The sequence below is a fragment of the Lepisosteus oculatus genome, chromosome 21 (assembly GCF_040954835.1).
Source record: "Lepisosteus oculatus isolate fLepOcu1 chromosome 21, fLepOcu1.hap2, whole genome shotgun sequence".
Classification (NCBI taxonomy): Eukaryota; Metazoa; Chordata; class Actinopteri; order Semionotiformes; family Lepisosteidae; genus Lepisosteus; species Lepisosteus oculatus.
In genome coordinates, this window is record NC_090716.1 from 491975 (window position 1) to 517356 (window position 25382).

The 25382-nt window shown below is 52.5% G+C and overlaps 3 protein-coding genes across 4 annotated transcripts in view; 2 read left to right on the forward strand and 1 right to left on the reverse strand.

Moving 5' to 3' along the window:
- The first annotated feature begins 5933 nt into the window (after nt 1-5933).
- On the forward strand, nt 5934-15962 carry fads2 (fatty acid desaturase 2). 2 transcript variants are annotated; one of them, XR_011182889.1, is made up of 13 exons: nt 5934-6329; nt 9051-9161; nt 10909-11106; nt 11352-11453; nt 11618-11746; nt 11840-11900; nt 12393-12469; nt 12560-12657; nt 13569-13665; nt 13779-13858; nt 13947-14072; nt 14167-14432; nt 14525-15962. XR_011182889.1 is itself a non-coding variant. In XM_069181544.1 (12 exons), the coding sequence occupies exons 1-12, from the start codon at nt 6135-6137 to the stop codon at nt 14216-14218; spliced, it is 1326 nt and encodes a 441-aa protein (XP_069037645.1). In that variant the 5' UTR covers nt 5934-6134; the 3' UTR covers nt 14219-15962. The 2 variants fall into 2 exon arrangements, 1 of the variants encoding a protein (XP_069037645.1); XM_069181544.1 differs by having other exon boundaries at nt 14167-15962.
- Nucleotides 15963-18040: 2078 nt separating this feature from the next.
- LOC138224446 (leucine-rich repeat-containing protein 10B) lies at nt 18041-20044 on the forward strand. The gene has a single exon (XM_069181765.1). It carries the CDS (start codon nt 18422-18424, stop codon nt 19478-19480), a length of 1059 nt encoding a protein of 352 aa, XP_069037866.1. The 5' UTR covers nt 18041-18421; the 3' UTR covers nt 19481-20044.
- The window catches only part of LOC138224458 (uncharacterized), a 9196-nt gene continuing 3336 nt past the window's right edge, over nt 19523-25382 (reverse strand). The window contains exon 4 of the mRNA XM_069181851.1: nt 19523-19575. Within this exon, the coding sequence (XP_069037952.1) occupies nt 19523-19575 (53 nt within the window). The remainder of the gene's footprint in view (nt 19576-25382) is intronic.

Sequence of the window (25382 nt, forward strand, 5' to 3'; positions counted from 1 at the left end):
GTTTAGAGAAGGTGACTCTCTAATATCCTTGGGCAAGGAGTTCCAGAGCTTGGGGGCATAGCAGGAGAAGGCCCTGTCGCCCATACAATGTAGACGGGCTTGGGGGACAGTAAGGAGGGCAGAATTTGAAGAGCGGAGGTTGCGAGGTGGGGAGTAGGGCGATAAAAGTTCAGACAGGTATTGAAGAGCCAAGCCATGTAAAGCCTTGTAGGTGAGCATGAGGATTTTAAAGTCTACGCGGAATTTGACCGGAAGCCAGTGCAAGGACTCCAGGATAGGAGTAATGTGAACACTTGCACTAGACCTGGTCAGGATTCTGGCTGCTGAATTTTGGACATACTGCAGCTTGTTCAGAGTTGATTTAGATACCCCAGGGAGTAGAGCATTGCAGTAGTCAATTCGAGAGAATACAAATATGTTGATCAGCTTTTCAGCCACAGTTAATGATAGCATAGGGCGTAGTCTTGCGATATTTCTAAGGTGAAAAAAAGATGTTTTGACAGTATGCTGTACATGTGGGTCGAATGTTAAGCCAGAATCGAATATAACCCCAAGGTTTTTCAATTTTGATTGGAGCTCAAGTACAGAGCCATCTACAGACAGGGTTACAGGACTGGCTTTGCGAAGTTGATGGGGGGTGCCAATAAGCATGACTTCAGTCTTGTCACAGTTAAGATGAAGGAAGTACAATGCAGTAAAGCCCTGTGAGATCAGGGTAAAAACACAGTACAGTGCAGTAAACCCCAGTGAGATCAGGGTAGAAACACAGTAAAGTGCAGTAAACCCCAGTGAGATCAGGGTAAAAACACAGTACAGTGCAGTAAAGCCCAGTGAGATCAGGGTAAAAGCACAGTACAGAGCAGTAAAGCCCAGTGAGATCAGGGTAAAACGGTACAGTGCAGTAAATCAGAGTGAGATCAGGGTAGAAACACGGTACAGTGCAGCAAAGCCCAGTGAGATCAGGGTAAAAACACAGTACAGTGCAGTAAAGCCCTGTGAGAGCAGGGTAAAAACAAAGTACAGTGTACAGTTGTAAATAAGAGTGAGATCTCGGTAAAAGCACAGTACAATGCATGAAAACCCCGTGAGAGCAGGGTAAAAACACAGAACAGTGTACAGTAGTAAATCAGAGTGAGATCTGGGTAAAAGCACAGTACAGTGCAGTAAAGCCCCTTGAGAGCAGGGTTAAAACACAGTACAGTGTACAGTAGTAAATCAGAGTGAGATCTGGGTAAAAGCACAGTACAGTGCTGTAAACCCCAGTGAGATCAGGGTAAAAACACAGTACAGCGCAGTAAACCCCAGTGAGATCAGGGTAAAAACACAGTACAGTGCAGGAAAGCCCAGTGAGATCAGGGTAGAAACACAGTACAGTGCAGGAAAGCCCAGTGAGATCAGGGTAGAAACACAGTACTGTGCAGTAAAGCCCAGTGAGATCAGGGTAAAAGCACAGTACAGAGCAGTAAAGCCCAGTGAGATCAGGGTAAAAACAGTACAGTGCAGTAAATCAGAGTGAGATCTGGGTAGAAACACAGTACAGCACAGTTAACCCCAGTGAGATCAGGGTAAAAACAGTATAGTGCAGTAAAGCCCAGTGAGATCAGGGTAAAAACAGTACAGTGCAGTAAACCCCAGTGAGATCAGGGTAAAAACACAGTACAGTGCAGTAAAGCCCAGTGAGATCAGGGTAGAAACACAGTCCAGCGCAGTAAAGCCCAGTGAGATCAGGGTAAAAGCACAGGACAATACAGTAAAGCCCAGTGAGATGGTGATAAGATCTGCAACAGGTCCACAGAACTGTCATACTTTTCCACGGGCACTGTGTGGTCTGACATTGGAAGTGGTTCAGCAGTGCAGAGGCTGCCCTGACCTGCTCTTGAATACACAGATCACCCCAAGAGAGCTGGACAGCAGCCAGCACAGCCTGCCATTTGAATTGCAAAGTGCTTCCCGACGAGATTTTCATCAAGACAGAGCAGCGGACGAGTCAGGGCAGGAGAGAGGGAGAGAGAGACAAGAGGGAGAGGGTGTGAGACAGTGCAGGAGAGTGAAACAGTGCAGGAGGTTACAGGAGGTACTGTATAGCGTGTGTGGGGAGATCACTGGAAGATCACACTATTACACAGAAGAGAGAGACAGCAGGAGGCTGCAGGATGTATAGATCACACTATCAGTGCAGAAGAGAGAGACAGCAGGAGGCTGCAGGATGTATAGATTACACTATCAGTACAGCTGGGGGAGGCTGAGATCTGTGCAGGCCAATCTATCACCTGATCAGTCACTGCCTGTCAGAAACATGCATGAATCTCCTGATTACAGCACAGCCTATAAACACATCTCATGCATTAACACGGCAAGAGCTACAGAGAAAGAAATCGCCACACCTGCACACTCATTTCCCTTGCTGGGCGGAGACAGCACACAACACATTTGTACCCCGACATTATCACCTACACATCTGCCCCATCGCACACCCATTCACCTACTCCCAACTTTCACCCGCACACCCTACCCCTGTCCTCCTGTCACCCTACACCTGTCCTCCTGCACACCTGTCCTCCTGTCTCCCTACACCTGTCCTCCTGTCACCTGTACGCCTGCACACCCTACACCTGTCCTCCTGTACATCTATAATAATAATAATTGCTTACACTTATATAGCACTTTACACCTGTCCTCCTGCACACCCTACACCTGTCCTCCTGTACAACTGTCCTCCTGTCACCTTACACCTGTCCTCCTGCACGCCTGTCCTCCTGTCTTCCTGCACACCCTACGCCTGCCCTCCTGTCTTCCTGCACACCTGTCCTCCTGCACACCCTACACCTGTCCTCCTGCACACCTGTCCTCCTGCACACCCTACACCTGTCCTCCTGTCCTCCTGCACACCCTACACCTGTCCTCCTGCACACCTGTCCTCCTGCACACCCGTCCTCCTGCACACCCTACACCTGTCCTCCTGCACACCTGTCCTCCTGCACACCCTACACCTGTCCTCCTGTCCTCCTGCACACCCTACACCTGTCCTCCTGCACACCTGTCCTCCTGCACACCCTACACCTGTCCTCCTGCACACCTGTCCTCCTGCACACCCTACACCTGTCCTCCTGCACACCTGTCCTCCTGCACACCTGTCCTCCTGCACACCCTACACCTGTCCTCCTGCACACCCTACACCTGTCCTCCTGCACACCTGTCCTCCTGCACACCCGTCCTCCTGCACACCCTACACCTGTCCTCCTGCACACCTGTCCTCCTGCACACCCTACACCTGTCCTCCTGCACACCTGTCCTCCTGTACACCCTACGCCTGCCCTCCTGTCTTCCTGCACACCTGTCCTCCTGCACACCCTACACCTGCCCTCCTGCACACCTGTCCTCCTGCACACCCTACACCTGTCCTCCTGTCCTCCTGCACACCCTACACCTGTCCTCCTGCACACCTGTCCTCCTGCACACCCTACACCTGTCCTCCTGCACACCTGTCCTCCTGCACACCCTACACCTGTCCTCCTGCACACCTGTCCTCCTGCACACCCTACACCTGTCCTCCTGTCCTCCTGCACACCCTACACCTGTCCTCCTGCACACCTGTCCTCCTGCACACCCTACACCTGTCCTCCTGCACACCTGTCCTCCTGCACACCCTACACCTGTCCTCCTGCACACCTGTCCTCCTGCACACCCTACACCTGTCCTCCTGTCCTCCTGCACACCCTACACCTGTCCTCCTGCACACCCTACGCCTGCCCTCCTGCCTGAGCCCTGAGGAACAAGCAGTGCCTCTCTCCTCTTCCCACCTTTCCCTCTCCTTTCTGGCATCAGCCCCCTGAGGCCTCCTTCATAATCCCCAGTCTGGCAGCTGACTGCAAGTCCTGCCCTGAATACAGAGGCAGAAAGGCACAAACAGAAAAGAGAAAATGCAAATTCCTGCCACCCCCAGCTAACTGCACTAAAGGTCAAATTCCACACTCCCCTTCCTCCTCTCTCCACCATCTCCCCCTCTCTTCCCTTGCAGTTCAACTCAATCCAAAAAGCTTCATAGGCGTCAGTGTTGCCAAATCAGATACAGTCAATAGAATATCTGTACCTCAGACTTTGACAGGAGATCACACACTGTATTATTATTGAGAGACAGACTCACTGTTCCTCAGGCTGGGACAGGAGATCACACACTGTATTATTATTATTATTGAGAGACAGGCTCACTGTCTGTTCCTCAGGCTGGGACAGGAGATCACACACTGTATTATTATTATTATTGAGAGAAAGGCTCACTGTCTGTTCCTCAGACTTTGACAGGAGATCACACACTGTATTATTATTGAGAGACAGACTCACTGTTCCTCAGGCTGGGACAGGAGATCACACACTGTATTATTATTATTGAGAGACAGGCTCACTGTCTGTTCCTCAGGCTGTGACAGGAGGTCACACACTGTATTATTATTATTGAGAGACAGGCTCACTGTTCCTCAGGCTGGGACAGGAGATCACACACTGTATTATTATTATTGAGAAGAGGCTCACTGTCTGTTCCTCAGGCTGGGACAGGAGATCACACACTGTATTATTATTATTGAGAAGAGGCTCACTGTCTGTTCCTCAGGCTGGGACAGGAGATCACACACTGTATTATTATTATTGAGAGACAGGCTCACTGTCTGTTCCTCAGGCTGTGACAGGAGATCACACACTGTATTATTATTATTGAGAGACAGGCTCACTGTCTGTTCCTCAGGCTGGGACAGGAGATCACACACTGTATTATTATTATTGAGAGACAGGCTCACTGTCTGTTCCTCAGGCTGGTACAGGAGATCACACACTGTATTATTATTATTGAGAGACAGGCTCACTGTTCCTCAGGCTGGGACAGGAGATCACACACTGTATTATTATTATTGAGAGACAGGCTCACTGTCTGTTCCTCAGGCTGGTACAGGAGATCACACACTGTATTATTATTATTGAGAGACAGGCTCACTGTCTGTTCCTCAGGCTGTGACAGGAGATCACACACTGTATTATTATTATTGAGAGACAGGCTCACTGTCTGTTCCTCAGGCTGGGACAGGAGATCACACACTGTATTATTATTATTGAGAAACAGGCTCGCTGTCTGTTCCTCAGGCTGGGACAGGAGATCACACACTGTATTATTATTATTGAGAGACAGGCTCACTGTTCCTCAGGCTGTGACAGGAGATCACACACTGTATTATTATTATTGAGAGACAGGCTCACTGTCTGTTCCTCAGGCTGGGACAGGAGATCACACACTGTATTATTATTATTGAGAGACAGGCTCACTGTCTGTTCCTCAGGCTGTGACAGGAGATCACACACTGTATTATTATTATTGAGAGACAGGCTCACTGTCTGTTCCTCAGGCTGGGACAGGAGATCACACACTGTATTATTATTATTGAGAGACAGGCTCACTGTCTGTTCCTCAGGCTGGGACAGGAGATCACACACTGTATTATTATTATTGAGAGACAGGCTCACTGTCTGTTCCTCAGGCTGGGACAGGAGATCACTGTATTACTATTATTGAGATTCACACAGACACACACACCCACACATAGACTCACAGACACACTTATACACAGAGACACAGACTCACAGACACACACAGATTCACACAGACTCAATTCACACAGACTCTCTCTCTCTCACACACAGACTCACAGACTCACACACACCCACACACAGACACACACAAAGAGACAGACTCACAGACACTCACACACACACAGACACAGACGGGTGCTCTGACAGCACCAGGGCGCTCTGTGAGCCCGGGTGGGGCGGCTCTGCTGGTGGCGTCAGGCGGCCGGAGCTCAGCGGTCCCGGTTCCCCCAATCAGCGGCGCAGCCGGATCACCTGCGCGAGGCGGCCCAATCGGCTGCGGGCTGCGCGAGTGGGGGTGGGAGTGTCCCGTGCTGAAGCGAGCGCCTGGGGGAGGCGGGGCAGCAGCAGCATCTCGCGGATAAAAGGGTCCAGGAGGATGTTCTGCGCGTGGCTGAGGACGTGTTAGTGGCGTGATCTCGGCTCGGCCTGAACTGCGTGCTCCCGGTGTTGGGTCCGCGGGCGCTTCTGGTCCCGGTTCGGTGCTTTCGGCCGGCAGGATGGGCGCAGGCGCAGAGAGCAACCCCGTGCTGCGGCAGCTGACTTGGCTCGAGGTGCAGGAGCGCGCTGGGGGTCGCGGGATCGAGGAGCGCTGGCTGGTGATTGACAGGAAGGTGTATGACGTCACCAACTTCAGGCTGCGTCACCCCGGTGGACCGAGACTTCTGGCGCACTACGCTGGCCAGGACGCCACGGTGAGTGACGTCACTCTTTCCTCCCTGGAATCGGGCTGATGGAGTGCGGGTGTCCTGCCTGCCTCTGTCATTCCCAGCGCTGTGTTACACACTCTGAACCACTGTAACACTCTGACACACTGGAGCGCTCTTACACACTGTAACACTCTGACACAGTGGAGCGCTCTAACACACTGTAACACTCTGACACACTGGAGCGCTCTAGCACACTGTAACACTCTGACACACTGGAGCGCTCTAACACACTGTAACACTCTGACACACTGGAGCGCTCTAACACACTGTAACACTCTGACACAGTGGAGCGCTCTAACACACTGTAACACTCTGACACACTGGAGCGCTCTAACACACTGTAACACTCTGACACACTGGAGCGCTCTAACACACTGTAACACTCTGACACAGTGGAGCGCTCTAACACACTGTAACACTCTGACACAGTGGAGCGCTCTTTCACACTGTAATACTCTGACACAGTGGAGCGCTCTTTCACACTGTAATACTCTTGCACACTGTAATACTCTTTCACACTGTGATACTCTTTCACACTGTGATACTCTTGCACACTGTGATACTCTGACACAGTGGAGCGCTCTTTCACACTGTAATACTCTCACACACTGTGATACTCTTTCACACTGTGATACTCTTTCACACTGTGATACTCTTGCACACTGTGATACTCTGACACACTGGAGTGCTCTTGCACACTGTAATACTCTCACACACTGGAGCACTCTTTCACACTGTGATACTCTGACACACTGGAGTGCTCTTGCACACTGTAATACTCTTGCACACTGTAATACTCTTGCACACTGTAATACTCTCACACACTGGAGCGCTCTCACACACTGTAGTACTCTTTCACACTGGAGCGCACTCATGCACTTCAATATTTTCACACTGTAATACTCTACACACTAGAGCACTCTTTCACACTGTAATAGTCTGACATGCTGGAGCGCTCTCATGCACTGTAATGGTCTGACACGCTGGAGAACTCTTTCACACCGGAGCGTCCTCATGCACTTTAATACTCTGACACACTGTAATGTTCTTTCACAATGGAGCGCTCTCACACACTGTAATACTCTTTCAACTGTAATACACTGACACACTAGAGTGCTCTTTAACACTGTAATACTCTTTCACACTGGAACGCTCTCATGCACTGTAATACTCTCTCACACTGTAAGACTCTCACACTGAAGCACTCTCACGCACTGTAACACTCTGACACACTGGAGAGTTCTTTCACACTGTAATACTCTGACACACTGGTGTGCTCGCACACACTTGAATACTCTGACACACTGGAGCGCTCTCTGGCACTCTAATACTCTTTCATACTAAAGCGCTCTTTAACACTATAATACTGACACACTGGAGTGCTCTCACAAACTGTAACACTCTGACACACTGGAGTGCTCTTGCACACTGTAACACTCTGACACACTGGAGTGCTCTTGCACACTGTAATACTCTGACACACTGTGATACTCTGACACACTGGAGTGCTCTTGCACACTGTAATACTCTGACACTGGAGCGCTCTAACACACTGTAACACTCTGACACACTGGAGTGCTCTTGCACACTGTAACACTCTGACACACTGGAGTGCTCTTGCACACTGTAATACTCTGACACTGGAGTGCTCTTTCACACTGTAACACTCTGACACACTGGAGTGCTCTTTCACACTGTAACACTCTGACACACTGGAGTGCTCTTGCACACTGTAATACTCTGACACTGGAGCGCTCTTTCACACTGTAACACTCTGACACACTGGAGTGCTCTTGCACACTGTAATACTCTGACACTGGAGCGCTCTTTCACACTGTAACACTCTGACACACTGGAGTGCTCTTGCACACTGTAATACTCTGACACTGGAGCGCTCTTTCACACTGTAACACTCTGACACACTGGAGTGCTCTTGCACACTGTAATACTCTGACACTGGAGCGCTTTTTCACACTGTAACACTCTGACACACTGGAGTGCTCTTGCACACTGTAATACTCTGACACTGGAGCGCTCTTTCACACTGTGATACTCTGACACTGGAGCGCTCTTTCACACTGTAACACTCTGACACACTGGAGTGCTCTTGCACACTGTGATACTCTGACACTGGAGCGCTCTTTCACACTGTAACACTCTGACACACTGGAGTGCTCTTGCACACTGTAATACTCTGACACTGGAGCGCTCTTTCACACTCCTAATACTGTCTGTCACACATCAGCCGATGGGTCAGAACTCCAGCACAGTGGACTGAGAGCAGAGTTCAGCTCCAGAGCAGAGGGGGGGCAGGGGGAGGGAGAAGGCAGGGGGGGGGGGGGCATTGCGAGTGAGGAGGGGGCAGAGTGAGCGGGGGCATGGGGAGTGAGGGAGGGGCAGGAGGGGCAGAGTGGGGTGGCAGGAGGGGGCAGGGGGAGTGAGGGGGGTGCAGGAGGGGCAGAGTGGGGTGGCAGGAGGGGGCAGGGGGAGTGAGGGGGGTGCAGGAGGGGCAGAGTGAGGGGGGGCAGGAGGGGGCAGAGTGGGGTGGGGTGGGGTAGGCGGGAGGGGGCAGAGTGTAGGGGTAGAGTAAGGGGAGCCCTGAGCCTCAGGTATTACTCTCCCGGTACACAAACACTGCTCTGCTGGTGGCCAGTGCGCCTGCTGGAGTTCGAGGCTGGTGAGCACTGTGGGGATCCTCTGTCTCAGGACGCCTTCACTGCCTTCCACATCGACAAGCGGCTGGTGAGGCGCCATCTGAACGCCCTGCTGGTGGGAGAGCTGGCCCCTGGGGAGCCCAGCGTGGAGCCCAGCAAGAGTGTGAGTCCCCCCCTCTCCCCTCTCCCCTCTCCCCTCAATTTCAGCTCAAGGTGGTTCATTAGCATGACCGATGGGTACAATCAGTGTTGCCAAAGCAAATAAAAATAATAAAATGAACATGAAACAAAAATAAAAGTAAAATAAAATCTACAGACATTTACAACAAAGACATATCATAAAATAATTAACATATACTGTAAACATATTGAGCATTATTGTGAGACAGACTCACTGTTCCTCAGACTGTGACAGGAGATCACATACTGGGCTGCCAGTTCAACTGAGTTCCCTCCTCCCTCTCCCAGTAGGATTGGGACCTGTTGTGATTCTGGCAGGTGTGGGAACTCTGGGACTAGATTTCTGAGTTTAGGGAAGAATGTTTCTCTAATCCCAGAGTGTCTGTCACAGTGCAGTAGGAAGTGCACCTCTGTCTCTATTTCTCCCCGCTGGCAGTGGGAGCACAGCCTGTCCTCTCTGGGCAGCCAGGTCTGCCTGTGTCGCCCAGTTTCTATGGCCAGGCTGTGGTCACTGAGCCTGTACTTGTCAGGGTCTGTTTCTTTTTGCTGTTTCTTATCTTGGTCAAATATTTGGCTAGTGTGTATTGCCTGTTTAGGGTTCTGTAGCATTCCAGTTTATGTTGTGTTTGTGTGTGTGTCCCAGTGTGTGAGATATTGCTGTTTGATCTGTGCTGTGATATGGTTGAGTCTGGGTTGTGGTGCTCTAGCAGTGCTGTCCTGAGGCTGGTTAGTGTCGGTGTGGCTCAGGTCAGTGAGCCTCAGGACCAGCTGGCTCAGGGGGCTCTGTTTTGGGCTCAGCTCTTGACTCAGCAGGGCTTTGTGGTGGTAGGAATTTTGGTAGCTGTTTTTTAGGTGTAGCCAATACTTTAATACTCTTTTCTATATGTTTATCAATAGTGGGTACTGGCCTAATTCAGCCCTGCACCCGTTGTTAGGTGTTTTTCTCTGCACACGGAGGATGTTTCTACAGAAACAGTTTCTGTGGGGTGTTTGTCCCATTGAGTGTACTCCTGGTCTGTAAGGGGACCCCACACTTCACTGCCATATAGGGCAATGGGTTGGATTAAACTTTGAAATATTTGGAATCAGATTTTTGTTGGTGGGTTGATGTTGAAGAGCCTCCTTCTTATTGCGTAGAAAGCCCTGAGTGCCTTCTCCCTCAGTGCCTTCACTGTCAGGTTCTGCTGCAGCCCCTGTTCTGGGTCCAGATGGGCTGGCAGTGCCCAGGTCTGACAGTACTGCTCCAGCAGTGCCAGGCTCTGCTGCAGCCCCTGTTCTGGGTCCAGATGGGCTGGCAGTGCCCAGGTCTGACAGTACTGCTCCAGCAGTGCCAGGTTCTGCTGCAGCCCCTGTTCTGTGGGCGACAGCAGGACCAGGTCATCTGCATAGAGCAGGAACTTGATTTCTGTGTCGTGTAGTGTGAGACCAGGAGCTGCAGACTGCTCCAACATTCCTGCTAATTCGTTGATATAGATATTGAACAGTGTTGGGCTCAGGCTGCAGCCCTGTCTCACCCCACGGCCTTGGGTGAAGAATTTGGTCCTTTTGTTTCCACTTTTCACTGCACATTTGTTCTCTGAATATATTGATTTAATTGTCTTACTCTCTCACTCTCCCTGAGGGGCTGTCACTGTGTGCGTGGGGATATTCCCAGTGGACTCTGTCTGTCTCTGTGTTGGGGGGACATTCCCAGTGGACTCAGTGTCTCCCCCTGCTGGTTATCTGTGCAGCTCTCCCTGACGGAGGATTTCCGCCGCCTGCGCGCTGTGGTCGAGGAGACAGGCCTCCTGCAGCCCCGCTGGCTCTTCTTCCTCGCGGCTCTAGCCCACATCCTGCTGCTGGACGTGCTGGCTTGGCTCACCCTCTGGCTCGTGGGCGCCTCCTGGTGGGCCTTTGCTGTTACTGCGATTCTACTGAGCACTGTGCAGGTTTGAGCCCCTGATCCTTCCGTCTGCCTAGAGCTGTTCCAGTCAGTCGCTCAGTCGCAGAGCCTGTGTCTCCTCTCCTTTCAGCCTCCAGCTCTCCTCTCCTTGCTCCTCTCTGCTGTTTCAAGGCAGGCTCTCCTCGTGATGTGCTGTTTTCATTAACAGAAACACTATTAAATGAATTGAGTGCTGTTTGATGCTGTGTTCAGTGTTATTTTGTGCCGTATTCAATGATCTTTCTCTCTCAGGCCCAAGCTGGGTGGCTTCAGCATGATTTCGGTCACCTGTCCGTGTGCGGGACGTCCCGCTGGAACCACCTGTTTCACAGATTCGTCATTGGACACCTGAAGGTCAGGGTGGGACTCTTTCTGACCAGTTCAGTACAGCCCAGTACATCCTGTCCTGGTCCAGTCCAGTTCGACTTGGTGGAGCCCGGTCGTACCGGTACCGGCCCAGTCCAGAGTACCGCAGCGGGTCCTGGGGCAGTGGTGCTCATGCGCTCTCTGTCCTGTAGGGGGCTCCAGCGAGCTGGTGGAACCATCTGCACTTCCAGCATCACGCCAAGCCCAACTGCTACCGCAAGGACCCGGACATCAGCATGCACCCCCTGCTGTTCGCCCTGGGAAAGACGCTCTCCGTCGAGGTCAGTACCTCGTGCCGCCACTGGGGGGCAGACAGTCGCACTCCGGGCTTCCCGAACGGCGCGTGCTTTAACCTGTGTGCCTGTCGTTCACAGCTGGGAGCTCAGAAGAGGAAGTACATGCCTTATCAGTACCAGCACAAATACTTCTTCTTCCGTGAGTCCCTGCGTATCTTCTTCATGTATCTTCATCCTCTCAATTCAATTCAATTCAATCCTCTCTCTGTGTGTCTCTCCAGCGGTGCTCCTGTCTGTGTGTCTCTCTCTGTGTGTCTCTCCAGCGGTGCTCCTGTCTGTGTGTCTCTCTCTGTGTGTCTCTCTCTGTGTGTCTCTCCAGCGGTGCTCCTCTCTGTGTGTCTCTCCAGCGGTGCTCCTCTCTGTGTGTCTCTCTCTGTGTGTCTCTACAGCGGTGCTCCTGTGTGTGTGTCTCTACAGCGGTGCTCCTGTCTGTGTCTCTCTCTGTGCGTCTCTACAGCGGTGCTCCTGTCTGTGTGTCTCTGTGTGTCTCTACAGCGGTGCTCCTGTCTGTGTGTCTCTCTGTGTGTCTCTACAGCAGTGCTCCTGTCTGTGTGTCTCTGTGTGTCTCTACAGCGGTGCTCCTGTCTGTGTGTCTCTACAGCGATGCTCATGGCTGTTGTTCTCTTCACAGTCGGTCCTCCAGCTCTGATCCCTCTGTATTTCCAGTGGTACATCTTCTACTTTGTTGTGAGGCGTCACCAGTGGCAGGTGGGTCAGTCGGAGCTTGTGGTCTTGCAGATGTGGCGGCGCCCTGTAGGAGGTGCTAGATGGAAGCTGAGTTTCTGTCTCTGCCCTCAGGACCTGCTGTGGATGCTGTCTTTCTATGTTCGGTTCACATTGTGCTACCTGCCCCTGCTTGGACTCCCGGCCTTCCTGGGTCTGTTTTTCCTGGTGAGGTAAGATATAGACAGAGTGTAACACAGCACAGAGACAGCGTGACAGTCTAACACAGAGACAGCGTGACAGTCTAACACAGAGACAGCGTGACAGTCTAACACAGTGGCACAGAGACAGCGTGACAGTCTAACACAGAGACAGCGTGACTGTGACACAGAGACAGTGTGACAGTCTAACACAGTGGCGCAGTGACAGTGTGACTGTGGCGCAGAGACAGTGTGACAGTCTAACACAGTGGCGCAGAGACAGTGTGACAGTGTGGCTCAGAGACAGTGTGACATTCTAACATAGTGGCGCAGAGACAGTGTGACAGTCTAACACAGTGGCGCAGTGACAGTGTGACACAGAGACAGTGTGACAGTCTAACACAGTGGCGCAGAGACAGTGTGACTGTGACACAGAGACAGTGTGACAGTCTAACACAGTGGCGCAGTGACAGTGTGACACAGAGACAGTGTGACAGTCTAACACAGTGGCACAGAGACAGTGTGACACAGAGACAGTGTGACAGTCTAACACAGTGGCGCAGAGACAGTGTGACAGTGTGACACAGAGACAGTGTGACAGTGTGACTGTGGCGCAGAGACAGTGTGACAGTCTAACACAGTGGCGCAGTGACAGTGTGACACAGAGACAGTGTGACAGTCTAACACAGTGGCGCAGTGACAGTGTGACACAGAGACAGTGTGACAGTCTAACACAGTGGCGCAGTGACAGTGTGACAGTGTGACACAGAGACAGTGTGACAGTCTAACACAGTGGCGCAGAGACAGTGTGACAGTGGCGCAGAGACAGTGTGACAGTGTGACACAGAGACAGTGTGACATTCTAATACAGTGGTACAGAGACAGTGTGGGGTAGACAGTGTGTGTTCTGCTTCTAGAGACAGTGTTCTGCTTATGTCCTGCAGGTTCCTAGAGAGTAACTGGTTTGTGTGGGTGACCCAGATGAACCACATCCCCATGCACATCGATCGGGACCAGAACCGGGACTGGCTCACCATGCAGGTGCCAATGGTCTATCGAGCTGTAGAGGGCCTCTCAGTTTGAGTGTGATTGGCTGGCACACATCCTCTGCTCTGAATTCTGCCTGGTAACAGGCTGTCTCTGCTCTCTGATAGGTCCAGGCAACCTGCAACGTGCACCAGTCCTTGTTCAACGATTGGTTCACAGGACACCTCAACTTCCAGATCGAGCACCAGTGAGTTTCCGTGCGAGCCGTCTGCTCTGTGTCCCCGTGTCCGGCATGCAGCACTGCCCACTGTCCCTCTGTCCCTCCTCTCCCGCAGCCTGTTTCCCACGATGCCTCGCCACAGCTACGCCGCGGTGGCGCCCCTGGTGCGCTCGCTGTGCCAGCGCCACGGGCTGGAGTACACCAGCAAACCCCTGCTCACCGCCTTCGCCGACATCGTGCGGTGAGTCCCCCTGCCGCCGCGCGCCCGCCGCCCGCCGCGCGCCCCTGCCCACCGCGCACCCGCGGCCCCTCACCGCCCTCTCCCTCTCCCGCAGCTCCCTGAAGGACTCGGGACGCCTCTGGCTTGATGCCTACCTGCACAGGTGAGGGCAGGCGCAGGCCTGACGCTCGCACCCCTGGCCTCCCCGACCTCCCCGTTCAGAAGACGGAGCCGCGCCTCTCCGCCCAGTGACCCCTGCTCTGCTGGACGACGTCCACAGGCCTGTCGGAGGAGGACTTGTCCCTGGGGAAGATGTGCTCTGAAGCCGACTGGACTGTGAAGGTCCTCTTTCTGGCACGCGTGAGGGGGCCCTGCCACTAGGTGTCACTGTTGATGACGGGGGACACTGGCCTCTCTCTGCCACTAGGTGTCACTGTTGATGACGGGGGACACTGGCCTCTCTCTGCCACTAGGTGTCACTGTTGATGACGGGGGGACACTGGCCTCTCTCTGCCACTAGGTGTCACTGTTGATGACGGGGGACACTGGCCTCTCTCTGCCACTAGGTGTCACTGTTGATGACGGGGGACACTGGCCTCTCTCTGCCACTAGGTGTCACTGTTGATGACGGGGGACACTGGCCTCTCTCTGCCACTAGGTGTCACTGTTGATGACGGGGGACACTGGCCTCTCTCTGCCACTAGGTGTCACTGTTGTCAATGAGGGTCACTGCATGAAGGAGTGTTCCTGTGTGAGGCTGGGGGTTGTGTGTGTGTGTCTCTCAACCTCAGAATTGTGTGGCCCACCCCGGCACCCTGGCGCGTGGCCCCAGAGGGGAGTCCGGGCTCCCCTGGCGCTCTGAGCAGGTCGGCTGCTTGTCTAAGGTCATCTCTCAGGACAGAGCAGCTCAGACGCAGCGTGACAGCACGCACGTCCATTCTCGCCAGCGCTGGCTTCCTCACAACGGGCTCTGTCCCTCATCCGGGACCCCGAGAACGGGCTCTGTCCCCGATCCGGGACCCCGAGAACGGGCTCTGTCCCCGATCCGGGACCCCGAGAACGGGCTCTGTCCCCGATCCGGGACCCCGAGAACGGGCTCTGATCAAACTCGGTTCCGATCCGTCTGCAGTTGCCAAAGCTCGGTTCCAGATGATTTTCCCCTCTGAAGCTGCTGACGGCTGGAGCTCCACAGCAGGCAGGTGAGCGCTGCGGTCTGGCCGTGGGTCTGGCAGGGAGACGCCAACTTCCTCACGAGCAGCACAGCAGAGGCCAGCGAGCAGCTCTCTCCCTGCCGCTGTGTCCAGGAAGGGGAAGGACAGGCCGGAGACAGCTGGACAGGCTCAGGACAGCGAGGCGAGCTGGCCGCGGAGCCGGGGGAGAAGGTACAGGCATCCTCCGGCCCAGAGGAGAGTTTCACACTCTGTCAGCTGAGTGCCATACGCCTGCGATTACTGCTGGTCCTTTCAGTTGATCCGTGTTCATTTTCTAACCTCAAGCCAATGTGTTAGTATGTCAATTATCATATATCACCTAGATCAAGGTTTTTTACGTCTGTTAGCCAAACACACTACATGCTGTAGGACATAAGACTGTAACAGGAGGGGCTATCTGTGAATCTGGCTGTTTGAGACTGCTGTAATTAAATCACGCCTCTTCTCTAGCTTCATTAGGGCCTGACCCAACTACTGAACAACAGGAAGTTAACTGTGTTTCTCCTTGTAGGATCTTCCCCCTAGCCTAACGAGTCTCTGATTAACATGCCTGTGCCTGGTTGCGTTTTCATTATTTTGATCGTGTTTCTAACATGTGCTCTGGTACGCCCAGAGTGTGGACTCCCCCCTGCCTGGGGCAGTGATGACGCCCTGGACGGATTCTGTAACAAGCTTAATAAAGCTCATGTCTGAACCTTCATGGCCGTCTCAGCGAGTCCTTCAGGTGTCTGTCCTCCCTGTGACACCGATCGCTCGTGATCCTGTGTGAGTTTCAGGCTGGCGGAGTGGCCCTGCTGTGGTGCACTGTGTGTGCAGTGCCAGCACAGTGTGTCCTGTTGAGCAACAGTCTCTCCTGCTCGCCCAGGACACTGTCTCTCCAGCGGTGCTCCTGTCTGTGTCTCTCTGTGTGTCTCTCCAGCGGTGCTCCTGTCTGTGTCTCTCTGTGTGTCTCTACAGCGGTGCTCCTGTCTGTGTCTCTCTGTGTGTCTCTACAGCGGTGCTCCTATCTGTGTGTCTCTACAGCGGTGCTCCTGTCTGTGTCTCTCTGTGTGTCTCTACAGTGGTGCTCCTGTATATGTGTCTCTCTGTGTGTCTCTACAGCGGTGCTCCTGTATATGTGTCTCTCTGTGTGTCTCTACAGCGGTGCTCCTGTATATGTGTCTCTCTGTGTGTCTCTACAGCGGTGCTCCTGTATATGTGTCTCTCTGTGTGTCTCTACAGCGGTGCTCCTGTATATGTGTCTCTCTGTGTGTCTCTACAGCGGTGCTCCTGTATATGTGTCTCTCTGTGTGTCTCTACAGCGGTGCTCCTGTATATGTGTCTCTCTGTGTGTCTCTACAGTGGTGCTCCTGTATATGTGTCTCTCTGTGTGTCTCTACAGTGGTGCTCCTGTATATGTGTCTCTCTGTGTGTCTCTACAGTGGTGCTCCTGTATATGTGTCTCTCTGTGTGTCTCTACAGTGGTGCTCCTGTATATGTGTCTCTCTGTGTGTCTCTACAGTGGTGCTCCTGTATATGTGTCTCTCTGTGTGTCTCTACAGTGGTGCTCCTGTCTGTGTCTCTCTGTGTGTCTCTACAACGGTGCTCCTGTCTGTGTGTCTCTACAGCGGTGCTCCTGTCTGTGTCTCTCTCTGTGTGTCTCTACAGCGGTGCTCCTGTCTGTGTGTCTCTTTCTGTGTGTGTCTCTACAGCGGTGCTCCTGTCTGTGTCAATTCAATTCAGTTCAAGGTGCTTTATTAGCATGACCGATGGGTACAATCAGTGTTGCCAAAGCAAATAAAATAATGAAATTCACATGAAACAAAACAAAAAAATAACATTAATATAAAATCTACAGCCATATTACAGACATTTACAACACTTACATATTATTAAATATTTACATATACTGTAGACAGAAGGAGCATTATTGGGAGACAGACTCCCTGTTCCTAAGGCTGACAGGAGATCAGGTTCCCTCCTCCCTCTCCCAGTAGGATTGGGACCCGTTGTGATTCTGGCAGGTGTGGGAACTCTGCCTCTCTCTCTGTGTGTCTCTACAGCGGTGCTCCTGTCTGTGTGTGTGTGTGTGTCTGGGGGGGTATTTCCGGGGTTCCGGCAGGGCCGGGGTGCGCGCGGGCTCTGTGTCCCGGGTAGCGCTTGCGCGCGCCCACCCATGTGACCGCCCGGGCTGCTATTCCTCCTCCCCGGTTGCTAAGGAAGAGCCGGGTCCTAGCAACCCCTGCGCACAGCCCAGCCGCGCGGCAGCCGCGAGAGCACCGTATTTAGAAGTCGCGGAGCCGCCGCCGGGCTCACCGGGAGGAGTCACGACCGGACCCACCGCGTCGCCCACCGGACCGGGTCAGCGAGAGCCCGCTCTGCGCTCGGGAAGCGCCCGGGAGTCAGCCCGCACCCCACCCCCGCCCGCCGCGCCGAGACTCCGGAGCAGAGCCGCCCGGGAGAAGCGAGGAGCCGCCAGGCCGGCAGCGAGGGGCTGTGAGCCCCCCCGCCCAGCGGGACAGCGGGACAGCGGGACAACAGGCAGGAGAAGAGGGGGACAGGGGGACAGGACAGGAGCACAGGAGGACAGGACACGAGAGCAGGAGGGCAGGGGGACAGGACACGAGAGCAGGGGGACAGGGGGACAGGGGGACAGGACACGAGAGCAGGAGGACAGGGGGACAGGGGGACAGGAGGGCAGGGGGACAGGGGGACACGAGAGCAGGAGGGCAGGGGGACAGGGGGACAGGAGGGCAGGGGGACAGGGGGACAGGACACGAGAGCAGGAGGTCAGGGGGTCAGGGGGACAGGGGGACAGGACACGAGAGCAGGAGGTCAGGGGGACAGGGGGACAGGACACGAGAGCAGGAGGGCAGGGGGACAGGGGGACAGGACACGAGAGCAGGAGGGCAGGGGGACAGGAGCGCAGGAGGGCAGGGGGACAGGACACTAGGGCAGGGGGACGGGGGGACGAGCAGGGGGACAGGACACTAGGGCAGGGGGACGGGGGCCGCGCTGGTCCCTGTGTCTGAGATGCACCCGTGACAGGCGCTGCCGGGACACTTCCAGAGGGCTCCCCGCGCTGAGCGCCATGCCCCCCCCCTGCGCGGCCGCAGACCCGCGGACCCGAGGCCAGGCGGGCGCCAGGGCGGGCGGGCGGGCGCGGCGGCGCTAGGGCCCATGGGCAACGCCACGGGCCGGGCGGCGGGGGGCGAGGAGGAGGAGGAGCTGCCGCCGGGCCTGGAGGAGCTGCTGGCCGGCGCCGAGGCCGACAGCGCGCTGGACCTGAGCCACAGGAGGCTGCGGCGCCTGCCGCGGCGCGTGTGCAGCCTGGCCCGGCTGGAGAAGCTGTACGCCAGCGCCAACCGGCTGCGCGCGCTGCCCGAGGGGCTGGCCGCCCTGCAGGGCCTGCGCATCCTGGCGCTGGACTTCAACAAGATCGAGGAGGTGCCTGCCGCCGTGTGCCAGCTGGGCAACCTCACGCGCCTCTACCTGGGCAGCAACCGGCTGCTGAGCCTGCCGGCCGACTTCCGCCTCCTGCAGAGCCTGCGCTGCCTGTGGGTGGAGAGCAACTACCTGCAGAGCTTCCCGCGGCCCCTGCTGGACCTGCCCCGCCTGCGCTCGCTGCAGCTGGGCGACAACCGGCTGCGCGCGCTGCCCGCCGAGCTGCCCCGCATGGCCGCGCTGCGCGGCCTCTGGCTCTACGGCAACCGCTTCGAGCGCTTCCCGCGCGCGCTGCTGCGCATGGAGGGGCTGGAGATCCTGGACCTGGACCGCAACCGCATCGCCCGCTTCCCCAGCCTGGCGCACCTGCCCCGCCTGCGCCTGCTCTCCTACGACCACAACCCCGCCCGCCAGCCCCCGCGCGTGGCCGAGGAGGTCACGCTGGTGGGCGAGGGCGCGGCCGAGGTGCGCGAGGCCCGGCAGCAGCGGCGCGAGAGGGCGCTGCGGCTGGCCGCCGAGGCCGCCGAGGGCGAGGGGCAGCAGGGGGCGCCGCCCGTCATCCACGGCATCCTGAAGAAGGGCCGGGAGGGGGCGGGGCCGGGCAGCCTCCCGGCCGGCGGGGGGGCGGGGCAGGAGGAGGGGCTGGACTACGAGCGGGAGGAGCTGGTGTGCGGAGGGGAGGCGCCCGGGTACGAGGGCTGGGAGCTGGAGTACGAGAGGGCGGAGCTGGCCTACCAGTACGAGGGGGAGGGGGAGGAGCCAGAGACGCCGGAGCCCCGCGGGGGCGGGGCGTGAGCCGTGGCCCCTCCCCTTGCGCCGGGGCTGGTGGGCGGGGCCTCAGCCGAACTGCGCGCCGGGCAGGAGCGCTCGCGGCGCCGCCAGGGACTCTGCTGAACCCCGACATTAACAGACCAGGAGCGGTTTCCTACAGAGTTGCTGTGAAGAACTGAAGTGTTTTGGTGTTGAAATATTTATTATGCGTTTTAACAATAAACTGTACTTGTATTCGGACTGGTAAACGTTTTGTTTGTTTCTAATCGGCGTGGACGGCTGTGATATCACGGTCCTAAAACTCCAGACCCCCCCCCCCCCATTTTGGGAAGTGGAACAGTCTGTTGTTCTGGACTGGAACTGTACACAGGGCTGTACCAACTGACCTCTCCCCCCGCTCCCTCACAGCGCTGCTGCTGAAAGCGGACGAGACTCAGGCAGGTAACTGATACAGGACCTTGAATGAATTCGTGTTTCTCATTGTGCAAGCTGCACCCGATATGGGATTGGTAATGAATAAATTAGTGTAATCTGCAGTGTGGGAGCAGCAGTAAACTGTCTGTGTTCATTAAAAATGGATCTTCTGTACCTAGGCGACCCACAGAGTGTCTCACTCCCCAAGAGAGGGGTTGGGGTTAGTGTGTGAAGTATACAGTGTGTTTAGTACAGTATGTGTATATACTGTAGTGTGCATACTGTATTGTGTATACACTGTGTGTACAGCATGTGTAGTATAGTGTCTATACAGTGTGGGAATATAGAGTGTATATACATTGTGTATACATAGTGTGTAGTACAGCAGTTCAGTATTGTGTATGTACGGTGTGTGTACTGTACTGTGTGTGTATATAGAGTGCAGTGCAGTATAGTGTGTAGTATATTGTGTATAGAGTGTGTCCAGTATAGTGTCTAGTATGGTGTGTATACAGTGTGTCTGTAGTATACTGTGTATACAGTGTATGTGTGTGTACAGTGTGTGTGTGTAGTATATTGTGTACAGTATATATGTGTGTGTAGGATACAGTGTGTGCAGTATACTGTGTGTACAGTGTGCGTGTAGTATATTGGGTGTACAGTGTGTGCAGTATAGTGTGTAATATACTGTGTGTGTACAGCGTGTGTGTGTGCAGTATAGTGTGTAATATACTGTGTGTTTTCAGCGTGTGTATACATTGTGTGTGTGTGTATACAGTGTGTGCAGTATCGTGTGTGTATACAGTGTGTGTAGTATAGTGTCTATAGAGTGTATATACATTGTATATATAGTGTGTGTACTGTGTGTGTATAGAGTGTGTAGTATATTGTGTATACAGTGTGTGCAGTATAGTGTCTAGTATGGTGTGTATACAGTATATGTGTAGTATATTGTATGTACTGTGTGTGTGTACAGTGTGTGTGTAATATATTGTGTGTAGTATATTGTGTACAGTGTGTGTAGTACGGTGTGTGTACAGTATGCGTTTAGTATTCTGTGTATGCAGTGTGTGCAGTATAGTATGTGTACAGTGTGTGTAGTACAGCGTGTGTGTGTGTGCAGTATAGTTTATACACAGGAGACAGACACAGGGAGAAACAGGGGGTTTGTGTGTAGTGTACTATGTGTACAGTGTGTGTAGTATAGTGTGTACAGTGTGTGTGTGCAGTATAGTTTATACACAGGAGACAGACACAGGGAGAAACAGGGGGTTTGTGTGTAGTGTACTATGTGTACAGTGTGTGTAGTATAGTGTGTACAGTGTGTGTGCAGTATAGTTTATACACAGGAGACAGACACAGGGAGAAACAGGGGGTTTGTGTGTAGTGTACTATGTGTACAGTGTGTGTAGTATAGTGTGTACAGTGTGTGTGTGCAGTATAGTTTATACACAGGAGACAGACACAGGGAGAAACAGGGGGTTTGTGTGTAGTGTACTATGTGTACAGTGTGTGTAGTATAGTGTGTACAGTGTGTGTGTGCAGTATAGTTTATACACAGGAGACAGACACAGGGAGAAACAGGGGGTTTGTGTGTAGTGTACTATGTGTACAGTGTGTGTAGTATAGTGTGTACAGTGTGTGTGTGCAGTATAGTTTATACACAGGAGACAGACACAGGGAGAAACGGGGTTTGTGTGTAGTGTACTATGTGTACAGTGTGTGTAGTATAGTGTGTACAGTGTGTGTGTGCAGTATAGTTTATACACAGGAGACAGACACAGAAACGGGGTTTGTGTGTAGTGTACTATGTGTACAGTGTGTGTAGTATAGTGTGTACAGTGTGTGTGTGCAGTATAGTTTATACGCAGGAGACAGACACAGGGAGAAACAGGGGGTTTGTGTGTAGTGTACTATGTGTACAGTGTGTGTAGTATAGTGTGTACAGTGTGTGTGTGCAGTATAGTTTATACACAGGGAGACAGACACAGGGAGAAACAGGGGGTTTGTGTGTAGTGTACTATGTGTACAGTGTGTGTAGTATAGTGTGTACAGTGTGTGTGTGCAGTATAGTTTATACACAGGAGACAGACACAGGGAGAAACAGGGGGTTTGTGTGTAGTGTACTATGTGTACAGTGTGTGTAGTATAGTGTGTACAGTGTGTGTGTGCAGTATAGTTTATACACAGGAGACAGACACAGGGAGAAACAGGGGGTTTGTGTGTAGTGTACTATGTGTACAGTGTGTGTAGTATAGTGTGTACAGTGTGTGTGTGCAGTATAGTTTATACACAGGAGACAGACACAGGGAGAAACGGGGTTTGTGTGTAGTGTACTATGTGTACAGTGTGTGTAGTATAGTGTGTACAGTGTGTGTGTGCAGTATAGTTTATACACAGGAGACAGACACAGGGAGAAACAGGGGGTTTGTGTGTAGTGTACTATGTGTACAGTGTGTGTAGTATAGTGTGTACAGTGTGTGTGTGCAGTATAGTTTATACACAGGGAGACAGACACAGGGAGAAACAGGGGGTTTGTGTGTAGTGTACTATGTGTACAGTGTGTGTAGTATAGTGTGTACAGTGTGTGTGTGCAGTATAGTTTATACACAGGAGACAGACACAGGGAGAAACAGGGGGTTTGTGTGTAGTGTACTATGTGTACAGTGTGTGTAGTATAGTGTGTACAGTGTGTGTGTGCAGTATAGTTTATACACAGGAGACAGACACAGGGAGAAACAGGGGGTTTGTGTGTAGTGTACTATGTGTACAGTGTGTGTAGTATAGTGTGTACAGTGTGTGTGCAGTATAGTTTATACACAGGAGACAGACACAGGGAGAAACAGGGGGTTTGTGTGTAGTGTACTATGTGTACAGTGTGTGTATTATAGTGTGTACAGTGTGTGTGTGCAGTATAGTTTATACGCAGGAGACAGACACAGGGAGAAACAGGGGGTTTGTGTGTAGTGTACTATGTGTACAGTGTGTGTAGTATAGTGTGTACAGTGTGTGTGTGCAGTATAGTTTATACACAGGAGACAGACACAGGGAGAAACAGGGGGTTTGTGTGTAGTTTACTATGTGTACAGTGTGTGTAGTATAGTGTGTACAGTGTGTGTGTGCAGTATAGTTTATACACAGGAGACAGACACAGGGAGAAACAGGGGGTTTGTGTGTAGTGTACTATGTGTACAGTGTGTGTAGTATAGTGTGTACAGTGTGTGTGTGCAGTATAGTTTATACACAGGAGACAGACACAGGAGAAACAGGGGGTTTGTGTGTAGTGTACTATGTGTACAGTGTGTGTAGTATAGTGTGTACAGTGTGTGTGTGCAGTATAGTTTATACACAGGAGACAGACACAGGGAGAAACAGGGGGTTTGTGTGTAGTGTACTATGTGTACAGTGTGTGTAGTATAGTGTGTACAGTGTGTGTGCAGTATAGTTTATACACAGGAGACAGACACAGGGAGAAACAGGGGGTTTGTGTGTAGTGTACTATGTGTACAGTGTGTGTAGTATAGTGTGTACAGTGTGTGTGCAGTATAGTTTATACACAGGAGACAGACACAGGGAGAAACAGGGGGTTTGTGTGTAGTGTACTATGTGTACAGTGTGTGTAGTATAGTGTGTACAGTGTGTGTGTGCAGTATAGTTTATACACAGGAGACAGACACAGGGAGAAACAGGGGGTTTGTGTGTAGTGTACTATGTGTACAGTGTGTGTAGTATAGTGTGTACAGTGTGTGTGCAGTATAGTTTATACACAGGGAGACAGACACAGGGAGAAACAGGGGGTTTGTGTGTAGTGTACTATGTGTACAGTGTGTGTAGTATAGTGTGTACAGTGTGTGTGCAGTATAGTTTATACACAGGAGACAGACACAGGGAGAAACAGGGGGTTTGTGTGTAGTGTACTATGTGTACAGTGTGTGTAGTATAGTGTGTACAGTGTGTGTGCAGTATAGTTTATACACAGGAGACAGACACAGGGAGAAACAGGGGGTTTGTGTGTAGTGTACTATGTGTACAGTGTGTGTAGTATAGTGTGTACAGTGTGTGTGTGCAGTATAGTTTATACACAGGAGACAGACACAGGGAGAAACAGGGGGTTTGTGTGTAGTGTACTATGTGTACAGTGTGTGTAGTATAGTGTGTACAGTGTGTGTGTGCAGTATAGTTTATACACAGGAGACAGACACAGGGAGAAACAGGGGGTTTGTGTGTAGTGTACTATGTGTACAGTGTGTGTAGTATAGTGTGTACAGTGTGTGTGTGCAGTATAGTTTATACACAGGAGACAGACACAGGGAGAAACAGGGGGTTTGTGTGTTGTGTACTATGTGTACAGTGTGTGTAGTATAGTGTGTACAGTGTGTGTGTGCAGTATAGTTTATACACAGGAGACAGACACAGGGAGAAACAGGGGTTTGTGTGTAGTGTACTATGTGTACAGTGTGTGTAGTATAGTGTGTACAGTGTGTGTGTGCAGTATAGTTTATACACAGAGACAGACACAGAATCAGGGGTTTGTGTGTAGTGTACTATGTGTACAGTGTGTGTAGTATAGTGTGTACAGTGTGTGTGTGCAGTATAGTTTATACACAGGAGACAGACACAGGGAGAAACAGGGGGTTTGTGTGTAGTGTACTATGTGTACAGTGTGTGTAGTATAGTGTGTACAGTGTGTGTGTGCAGTATAGTTTATACACAGGAGACAGACACAGGGAGAACAGGGGTTTTGTGTGTAGTGTTCTATGTGTACAGTGTGTGTAGTATAGTGTGTACATGTGGTGTGTGCAGTATAGGTTTATACACAGGAGACAGTCAGAAACAGGGGTTGTGTGTAGTGTACTATGTGTACAGTGTGTGTAGTATAGTGTGTACAGTGTGTGTGTGCATTATAGTTTATACAAGAGACAGACACAGGGAGAAATGTGTATGTGTGTTCACAGTGTGTGTGCAGTATGTATATACACAGAGACAGGAACAGGGAGAAACAGGGGGTTTGTGTGTAGTGTTCTATGTGTACAGTGTGTGTAGTATAGTGTGTACAGTGTGTGTGTGCAGTATAGTTTATACACAGGGAGACAGACACAGGAGAAACAGGGGGTTTGTGTGGTAGTGTACTATGTGTACAGTGTGTGTAGTATAGTGTGTACAGTGTGTGTGTGCAGTATAGTTTATACACAGGAGACAGACACAGGGGAAACAGGGGGTTTGTTCTCCTTAAAAGGAAGAAGCAGAGAACAGCAGCCCTGACAGCCAGGGTGGGAAATGTCAGAGAGAGAGAGAGGAACACCAGGCAGCAGGGCAAGAGCAGAGCTTTCTGGGGGTACAGGGGGAGTGTATCAGTACAGGGGAAGAGTGTTGTACTGGGGGAGAGTGGGGTACAGGGGGAGTGTATCAGTACAGAGGGAGAGTGGGGGAGAGTGGGGGAGTGGGGGTACAGGGGGGGTGTATCAGTACAGAGGGAGAGTGGGGGGTAACAGGGGAGTGTATCAGTACAGAG

Bases quoted from the DNA above. Each gene is read 5' to 3' on its own strand.
- fads2 (XM_069181544.1), top strand. From the start codon at position 6,135: ATGGGCGCAGGCGCAGAGAGCAACCCCGTGCTGCGGCAGCTGACTTGG. The intron at 9,162-10,908 runs GTGAGTCCCCCC...TTATCTGTGCAG, and splicing joins GCGTGGAGCCCAGCAAGAGT to CTCTCCCTGACGGAGGATTT. The intron at 11,901-12,392 runs GTGAGTCCCTGC...TTCTCTTCACAG, and splicing joins GCACAAATACTTCTTCTTCC to TCGGTCCTCCAGCTCTGATC.
- LOC138224446 (XM_069181765.1), top strand. From the start codon at position 18,422: ATGGGCAACGCCACGGGCCGGGCGGCGGGGGGCGAGGAGGAGGAGGAG.